This window comes from Gavialis gangeticus, unplaced genomic scaffold (assembly GCF_001723915.1).
Source record: "Gavialis gangeticus isolate Ggan-Ray unplaced genomic scaffold, GavGan_comp1, whole genome shotgun sequence".
NCBI lineage: Eukaryota > Metazoa > Chordata > Crocodylia > Gavialidae > Gavialis > Gavialis gangeticus.
In genome coordinates this window covers 97539836-97549523 of record NW_017729025.1, presented here as the reverse complement: position 1 = coordinate 97549523, position 9688 = coordinate 97539836, and the positions used below count along the sequence as shown (strand labels likewise).

General features: G+C 43.3%; 1 protein-coding gene across 22 annotated transcripts in view; it reads left to right on the top strand.

Moving 5' to 3' along the window:
* MADD (MAP kinase activating death domain) overlaps positions 1–9688 on the top strand; it is a 160657-nt gene that overhangs the window by 129399 nt on the left and 21570 nt on the right. For 14 of the 22 annotated variants that reach the window (XM_019519243.1, XM_019519251.1, XM_019519247.1 and 11 more), the window contains 2 exons: positions 1113–1219; positions 9569–9577. In XM_019519243.1, the coding sequence (XP_019374788.1) occupies positions 1113–1219; positions 9569–9577 (116 nt within the window). The remainder of the gene's footprint in view (positions 1–1112; positions 1220–9568; positions 9578–9688) is intronic. The other 8 variants (XM_019519250.1, XM_019519263.1, XM_019519260.1 and 5 more) reach the window with 1 other exon arrangement.

Here is a 9688-nt window from a genome sequence, read left to right as displayed (position 1 = left end):
AAACATTTTTAACCAAAAAATGAATGTTTTAACCAAAAGAATGATGTTTCATGGAATGCTTGTTTTTTTTTCCATTTTAGACTTTGTCAGATATCTTTGGAAACTGTTTTGAGACTTGGACAGTAAGGTAGCATTGAAGATGCATTTCAGAGTTATTTAACATCCTGCCTTGAGCACGTTAGAGATGTTATTGAAATGACAGAAACATTTTTAAAGTCCATTGTTAAAAACAATTTCCTAGCTGGTCTTTTTGAAAGAAAGAAAACAAACTTTTTTTTGCTTCACAAGTGTTTAAGAGTGTTTGCATTTGATTTTCACCCTGTGGTGACACTATGTGGAGATTGGTGAGATCTCCCCTCAGTTCCTCTGGCAAGAGTATTCATTTTTAATAGAGAGGGTTTGTCAGATCCTCATTCCCAACCTCCAAACCTGGAAGAATGGGGGACAACTATTTGCCCATCCTCTGTTCTTTGACTTATCTAATGTGGGTGTCCCTGTCAGGGAGTAGAACTGCCACTAGTCAAGCTCCCTGGGTCACAGGCTTGCAAGCAGTTTCATCATATATAGAGGTGTCAGTCTCAAGAAAGACAAGAAATGGATTGGCTTGGATTAGGTGATGCTGTTATGTTTATCCAAATTTGCAGAAGGGTTAAGGCTTCAGGATCCATTTTAAATTTGCTCCATTTTAACTTGGCTTCTGTTGAAGGCTAATGCTGTGTAGGACATTATGACCCTGCACTTCTCTCTCCCTAGTGTTTTATCATGGAAAAAAAAGTTGTTTCCTGAGAAAAGCCCTCTTAATATGTGGCCATGAGAAATACATGTAGTGAGGAGTTCTGTTAATTTCTCTTGCTTGTAATAGTGTTTTACAAATACCAGGATGCAGTTTTTTTTTCAATGCACTTGTATGCTCAGAAGTCTGTCATTGATGGACTCTAATCAAGTACTCGTATTGTTCATGTCAAAGAAGTAACAGTACACTTTTGCTGTGTGTGTTAAGTAGTGTTTTTCTTTCATTGGGTGATTGGTAGAAAGTATTGTGCGTTTCTCTTGGTGCCAATCACTGTTTAGTTTGATGCCTTTCTGCCTTTTCTTCTCTTACCATATTGCAGGCCCTGAATTGGGTGGTGAGTTTCCAGTGCAGGATATGAAGACTGGGGAAGGAGGGCTTCTCCAGGTCACCTTGGAAGGAATTAACTTGAAATTTATGCACAGTCAGGTAGGAGGGAAATCTTTAACAAGAATATGTGAGCATGAAGCTTTTTGCACTGTGTTTCCTTTGATTGTGTTTCCTCTTCCCTGCACAAGCAAAATAATACTTTTGTGCATTGTGTTTAATTCTTATTTAAAAAATTGGGGTAGAGCCTGTGGACCCAGGCATGGAAATAAAATAAGGGAATGGCTCTTGCTGTCCTTTTGAAGATTAGGACTAAAATACATATTCCTTTTTTCCCACCAAATGGCAGTCCCTGTGGGCATAGAGGAAACAGACAGAATTGTGTGTCACTTTCTTTCTTTCTCTGGATGTTGTTTCTTTTGCCTCCTTTAGCCCTTGTTTTTCTTTTGCTTTGTGTTCATGTTTGTTTTGCATACGTTGTTATAGGTGTGCTGTGCTGGACAGTAGAATCACATGTTAAGGAAGACTGGGTGTGTGTGTTTGTGTGAGAAAGAGAAAAGCTTTTGTCAGTCAGTTTTGTGGAGTGTTTTTTTAGCTTTTCCTCAACTAGATCTTCCTCTAATGTTTATCCATAAACGTTTTGTTCTTCTTTGAGTATGTGTCAGTGGCGATCATGCTGTAGGTGCACATGTGCCTCATGTACACAAGCTCAGAATATCTTTGGTTACGTGAACTTATACCTGTGCACGGTGCTGCCACACTTGTGTGTGTGGGCATAAATGCGACTCTCTCAGATTTTACTGCACCTGGTAGCCAGATGGAACCTGGGCTGGGTGTGACCCACTTTGGTGTTCTGTCTGAGCTTCTGATCAATTTTTGTAAAGAAAGGAATATTCTTTACTTGTATAGTTACGATTCTCACCTTACTTTATTTTGAAAGTCCAATATAAAAATGGACTGCAGGGGAAGACCAATCTGTACAACAGGATTGAAGTCACACAAGCATTGGAAAGGGCAAGTTTTAAGCCCTCAAGTTTTAATCCTGTTTTTCATGCAACAGTTTGTTCCTTATGGGCGTGACGTCTTTTCTGTCTTGATGAAGGATGCATCCAAAATAAGAGCTCTTTTTATTGCTCCTCCTCATCCTGAACCCAGAAGTTAAGTGTTTTGAGTCTCACAGGCCTCCTTGGAGTAATCCATGAAAAGTGACTCAGGACCTTGCAAAAGGAAGTGATGTCCAAATAGAAACCAAGGAGGCTATCCCTGTGCAAATGTCCTGTTGATCAGGTATGCCTCCAGCTCCCTGGAGATTGAAAGGTTCAAGGAAGTGGCCAAGTCTGCACCAGTAGAGAGGGCTTCTGCACAACAGGCATCTTTTCCTCATGGAAGGTTTCACTGGTGGCATCTTCTGCATTGACCTCCTGGCAAAGAGACCTTGAACCCTTCTATGATGGACCAATTTATCGGTAAGCGCAGGTCCAAGAGATACTGCATCTGTCCTGGGAGGATGACCCTGAATCCAATGGCCAGCCATTAACAGCCTCAAGTTTGAAGGGTGATAGGAAAACACTAGTGGTTATAGAAAACTAAGAGAATGGTGATACCAGTGCTGACATCAAGACTGAAAGTGGTCTTGCCACTAACTTATGCATTGACCAAAGAGCCCCCCTTGGTATAGAAGTTTGTCCTTGAGGATATGCTTTTCCTCCTTCCTTCTGGTACTGTCAGGATCACTGGAATGTGCTCCCAGTTGGCTGAGCAGCAGGGGGCAGGAGATTGCTCCCTGCTGCCAGGGCGGGCTTCACCACCAGAGCCCAGGTGGGGACAATGTCCCCCTGCCCGGGAGGCAGGGAGCTTCCAGACCTAGCTCTGGGATCATGGGGCTGGGGCTGGAAAATCCTTATCTCCCAGCCTAAGTTCCATGATTGCAGGGCCTGAGCTAGGAGATCCTTCTCTCCCAGCACCAGCTCTGCAGTTGCAGGGATGGCCCCATGAGATTCTTCTCTACTAGTGCCAACTCCATGACCACAGACCTGGCACTGGGAGAGAAGGATCTCTCAGCACTGACCTTGCCACCATGGAGCTGGCACCGGGAGATAAGGATTTTCCAGCCTGGGTCCCATGACCCTGGGACTCAAGCTGGGAGTTAAGGATTTCCCACCCTTGGCCCCACCCCGACGACTGTGGAGCTGCCACTGGGAGATGAGCATCTCCCAGTGCCGCCCCCACGACCACAGAACTGGCGCTGGCAGAGAATGATCTCCCCACCTGGACCCTTGCGAAACAGGGGCTGGGAGTTCCCTGCTGCCAGGGCAGGGGACATTGTCCCTGTTTGGGCTCTAGTGGTGGAGCCCGCCCTGGCAGCAGGCTGCTTCTGGGAGCAGGGAGCAATGTTCCAGTCTCTGCCAGGAGACAGCTGTCTCCTGACCCCTGGGCTAGCACCCAGGGCGAGCCTAGAGCTCCCCCTGGCTGCTGCAGGGGCCTATTGTAGGGCTACAGGGAGCAGGAGCTGCCTGCTGCTAGGAGTAGCAAACCTGCTCTTGCATCCCTACACATGTAGTCAAGTGCCCTGGAGAGTTTACTCTTGAGTAGTTTACCTGAGAGTAAACTGCTCCCACATTATTTGTACATGTTGATGTGCCCACTGTTGATAGAGAAGGTCCCCTGTCTAGAACCATGCAGATGGGCAGAACAGGTCAAGGAGATGCTTCTCCCTCTAAAGAAGTTCTAAGTCTCGTCCTGCAGATGGGGCTTATGCCTCAGGTCAGACATAAGTTATGAGCAACTTCTGGGTATTCCAGTAAACTGAGTATAGGATTGTTGGTACATGGGATGCTGAAACATCTATAATCCAGGAAAATATGCATAAATAAGTATACATACACGGATATAAGGAAAAACTTCTTCACAGTTCATGTGACCAGACTCTGGATGGAATAGACTCCCAGAGGGGGTGGTGCAGGCACCTACCCTGGAGATCTTTAAAAGGAGACTGGACATGCACCTTGCTGGGGTTATTTGACTCCAGCAGCCTTTCGTGCCCAGAGCAGGAGGGCTGGACCCGATGATCTCACGAGGTCCCCTCCATCCCTAAACTTCTGTGAATCTGTGAACTTCTGTGAATAGTTTGTCAAACTGAGCTCCTGAGTACTTATGAGAATTGCCCTCCCAATCCACAAGGGTACATTATATTCTATGAAGAACATTTGATATACCCAGGCCTTTCTCCATTTTCCCCAAAGTAGAGGAAAGGAACTGAGTCCCTCCTACATTAAAGCAGTTTTGCATGTGCCTTAATGTATGTACTTGTTTCAGCAGTTCAGGAGAAGATCAGAATTGAGAGGGGCCCCGTCAGTCAGCAGCTCCAAATGACTAGACCTTTTTGGCAGAAGAGCCTTTCTTTTTAGGCTTCTGTATAGTTTGCATTGTGAATTATTAAGCTTTATTTGCAAGATGCAATTTTTAGATGAGGAGAGGTCGGCTCCATTCCTGTTCAGGCTCCTGTAGTAATGCAGAGAATAACTTGAGGGTGTTTTTAGAGAAGGACAAATAGTCAAGGCAGTATTTCAGCAACAGTAGATACATTCTCCACCACTGTCTGGTCCCTGGCTACATCTGTCCTGATGTACCAGACTTTCTGATTTCAGGTAACTGGCATCCTTAGAGGTCCATGCAATCATTGAAGAACTGCTACTTGATGGTATGGACTTGTTGAGTGTCAGAACATATGAGGTGCTCAATTCCCAAAAAGCTGCAGGTTAAATCTTTGAGAGTCTAACCCCTGACCTCATCAATCCTCCAAAAGGCAAAGAACATCTTTATGCTCACAAGCTAGCCAGCTGGAGTACCTTTCTAGGAAATAGCTCCTTTATTCTAGTGACCCCCTTCTCTTCTGTTTATTGATTTCTCTAAGTTTGACAAGGGGAGAGGTGCAACACAACCAGGATCCCATGGCCAACCTTTGGATACTGCCTTATTTCTTTCCTTTAGGCTTAGGAGAGATTTCAGCCAGTGAATGGATGCTAGATGTCATCTACAGTTTCCTCTTCCATTGCCTTTTGTTATTTACTCCCTATCCAGCCCCCTACCTGCTCTCTTCAGTGACCCTTCTAGCAAAAGCATGTTACAGAGGGAGTAGTTTCATTGCTTTGCCTCAGTGCCGTGAAAAAATTGTTTGTGAGTACAGAGACAACTGTTTCTACTACTGTTATTTCCTCATTCCACATAAGAAAGGGAGTCCTTATTTTATCTAAGATATGAGACTAAACAAATACCTATGTTGGCTACTCTCATCCCATCTTTACAGGTTTAGGAATGATTTATAGCGCTCAGTTTGCAGAATTTAAGTCCACGTTTCCATCCACGCAGCTCATAGGAGGTATCTCAGATTCATGCAGGGTTAAACTATTATGAGAACAAACTACTGCCCTTTTGGGTTGTTGGGAGTGCTGGGAGTCTTTAAGTGCCTCATCTCTTGGCCGCATATGCAAGGAAGAAAGGTACTCACATCTAGTCTTGACTGGCTGCGGGCTGTATGGTTTTATTGTAAGAATATTCCAGCAGGGTTGGTGGCCTGGATTTAATGCCATCTCATGGCCTTGTGGTGGTGTTTTGGTGTTTGTACCACAGCAGTGTCCAGAAGGAAGTATCCTTTGATAACCCATAACCAGAGCATTAGTAATTGACTCCTCCAAGATGGAATAGGGTGCCCACCTGAACAATCTAGGATCATCATCAGACTATGGACACGGGGCTCCACATAAAAGTTTTGGTAGTCTGAGCCATCAGGCTGGCAGGTACAGTGTTCCTCCCATGCCTGTGGCACTGTGTAATTCAGATACTAACAAGCAATGTGTTGAAAATATATTGTATAAGCAAACAACAGAGTTTTTATTCCAACTCCCACCACACGCTCTTCTAGGAAGGCAATCAGACTGGAAATGGAGCAGCCTACATAAATGTTATTGTGGTAGCCTTGTACCTTTCAGGAACCCTCAGTGATTTAACTGATTTTCTGAGCTAACAATAAGTCACAAACCATGAGTTTGGTATTTCCCCAATAGGGGAATCCAACAATGGGAATGTTCATTACCAGGAATAATATAAAGTGACTCATATTTTATTGCAGAAGCCTGAGATCCCTACTGGATACCTTCTTGTTGCAGTCGAGTCAAATTATTTTGTGCCTTGCCTCTAATCCTTGGGTTGATGGCCATAGCTAGACAAGAATGAGACAGGCTCATCTTCAGAGCATGCTACTAGTTGAGATACTTCTGGCTGATGAACTTGCTGCAGATAGCCAAACAACCCCTGAATTAAGCTTCCATATTCTGGCCGGACCTGTTTTTACAGATTTGAAGACCAATATTTTGTCTAGACCTTGCACCGCTGCATCTGATTAGGTTTGACCCTGGCTAGGTGAGTACTATGGAAAAGGTCAGTTCTTGACACCTTCAAGAGATCTTGGCCCAAAATAGGAAGCTATCCAAAGGAGGAAAAAATTACTGTGCCAAGTGCCTGAAGTTTTTGATATCGAAGCTGGATCAGTTATGCATTTGAAAGACCCTGTCCTTCAGTTTGATCAAATTAAATGGGCCAGTGTTATGATGTATAACCCTCCCATGCAGTTGCATTCCCGTTTTCTGTATTCTTCTGTCTGACAGTATTGAAGTTTCTTCAGGACCTAATGCGTGCTTACCTACTAGTCACAGAACTTACTGCATTATAGGACTTCACTGTCAGTTTCCCGAAGCTCACAGATCCCCCACCTTTTGAGCACTGTACACTATGCACAAGCTCACCCTTAAAAGTTTCTGCTTGCTATTACCTTGGCCTGGAGAGTGAGTAAGCTTCAGGTATTCAGGTGGGAAACCCCTCTGTACCTCATTCCACAAAGACAAAGTGATATTGAGACCTCATGCAAAGTCCCAGCCCAAAATCATGTCCAAGGTCCACTTACACTAATCAGTCAACTTACCTCAGTTCTTCCCTAAACTACATGAGGAAAAGAAACTGTACACTAAACATACCCATAGTCTTCAATGCTGTATCAGCAGGCTGATTCTTTCATGTTGTCACCATATCCATTCTTTGGTGATTCATGGCTCCCTTAAAGGCCAAGCTGTTTCATCACTGTGTAATCATGTGACTGTGCTATTGGGTGGCAAATGTACCTCCCCTCTGCTCATCAAGGTGCAGTCCATCAATTGTAAGCAGCATCCTCTGCCTAGTTCTGAAATGTTTCAGGACTTCAAATCTGCGAGTCTACTATGTGCATCTGTCCACTTTAGGTTGTGAAGTGCTATGCTTGGTTGTTAAATGTGATGTCAGATTTGGGAGAGCAGTGCTCCAATATCTCTTTTATTGATGCTGCTGATACTTCTTATTCCCACTATCTTGAAGATGATACTTCTTGCTTGCCATGTGTGGTGGGATCCAGGCTGATTCATACTCAAAGAGCAGTTACTTGCTCTACAGTAACTGCTTTTTGAGATGTTATAGTCCATATCCACCCTTCATCTCATAATACACGCTTTGAATTATAGTGGAACTGAGGGAGGGCCATAGCCACTCCATCCTTACTGCTATTACTTTGGATTCCAAGGAGGCCTGGGGTGCATGCACATCCCCCAGAGATGATGCTATTCAGAAGATTCTGAGCTCTTGTATATGAGACATGTTGTAACAGTTGGGGCCCAGCAGGCCTCCCAAGATTGAGTAGAACTGTGGAAACCTGGATAGGAGTTTTAATACAACACAGCAGGTGCATGTGCACCTATAATGGGATCTGTACTGACTACAACATCTTGAAGAGCCACAGTTACGGTAGGGTAAGTACTCATTCTTTCCTTTATGCCCTCAGTTGGTTTCTGAGTGAGAGGAGAGGAACTATCCCCCTTGCTATCCCAAATGGTATTAGGAAATCTAGAGGCAGTGCCCACCAAACTTGTGTAAATCTGTTTTCTGAAAATCAGCAGCTGTGTAGAACTAGGGCAGATTACTGCCATAAGAGTTCAAAGTGGTTTATTTATCCCTGGTTTAGTTTCAGTTTTAAATATTTTACTTTTCTAAAAATGGAAAGTCTATATATAACCCCATTTATTGTGGGTACTAGTGTGTATTTGAATAGGTCAAGTCCCTCTGGAGTTGTGACATGCTTTTTTATAGAGCCTTGCCATTTTGATTTCTGGGCTGCTAGATAAGTAATACATCTCATAGATCTGAGCCTTTCCATTGAACTTCTGAACGAAAAGCTTTTTTGCATAGTCTGAACCTGTATAGCAGATACTACTGCAGTCCCTGGAAATTATTTGGATTAACAGATGGATAAACACCCCCTTGCGTAGCTTTTATTTCCTCTTCTCTGCAACCCTCCAAAAAGAGAAAATGCATGAGGTGAAAATGTTGATGACTAAAATATCTTGGGATCATTTCTATAGCTTCTCTACTAAAGAAAATATTATTTGTACTTTAAAATTAGCCTGTCCAATTTACTCTAAAGGTTTTATTAGTCCATATACTGAAGGCAGGTGTAGTGAGACTGTTTCAAAAACTAGATTGTTTAGCTGGCATGATCTCACTTTTGGCACAGGACTTTCTCTTGCCATTCTTGGGTTTTGGGATTAAATGAAAGCAGTGTTTTTGTTAGTTATGAATTAAAGACAAGCATCCACATTTATTTTGCATTCTTTATGTTCCTAATAGATGTGATTTCCTGCCCCCCACACCTTCCCCATTCAGCAAATGATATTCTAAATCTGCTCTTGAGATTATGGCTTTATAAATTCAGAGCAACTGGAAAGGTCACTGTAGTCTGTTGCAATGCAGTCTTGCAAAGATACCTTTGAGCGTTTGAAAGAGACTTGCCCACACTTTCTAAGTAAATTTTGCCATTCTTTATATTCCATTCCCAAAAAAAACCCAAATCTAAGCATAGAACTGATTCCTGATGACCTGCCTGTAGCTTCTCCTTAAGTCCACAAGCTGCTTTTTACCTTGCAAGGACTAACTGTAGTTATGGCTTTCCAGGATGGTTTTCCAGGATCTTCACTTGAGCACACATGCTGCTCATCATATTTTACAAAGTCTATAGCTAATTCTAAGTTGGCAATGCAATTGGTGGGAAAGGATAATTCCCTTTAGCCTGTAAAATTTAACTCCTGGATAACATGGGAGGAGCACTATAAGGGTGGGAATCACAGTCCTCTTACCTGCCCTCTGTGCTGGAGGAGGATGCATGGAGGGGCAGACTCCAACTGGGATGGAACAGGTGCTATGTTATACCAAATTTGGGAGCCAGCTGTTTCTTGTCCCCCTTTGTATTGCATTTCAGGTGTGTTGGGTTTTTTTATTTCTTGCTATAACTCAGTTGAGTGCCTGAAGGGGTAGCAATGTTGGATATGTCAGTTACTAACTCCTTCGTTTCTCTTCCATGCTTTCTCCTCCTGCAAGGAGCGGAAGGTACTCCATCTTCTGCTGTCTTTGCTTCTTAGCACTTTTAAGTTTTGTTAATTTCTAGCACTGTGGCAAATTTGTCTTTTTTTTTAATCTTTGTTCTCCTTTTATTAATAT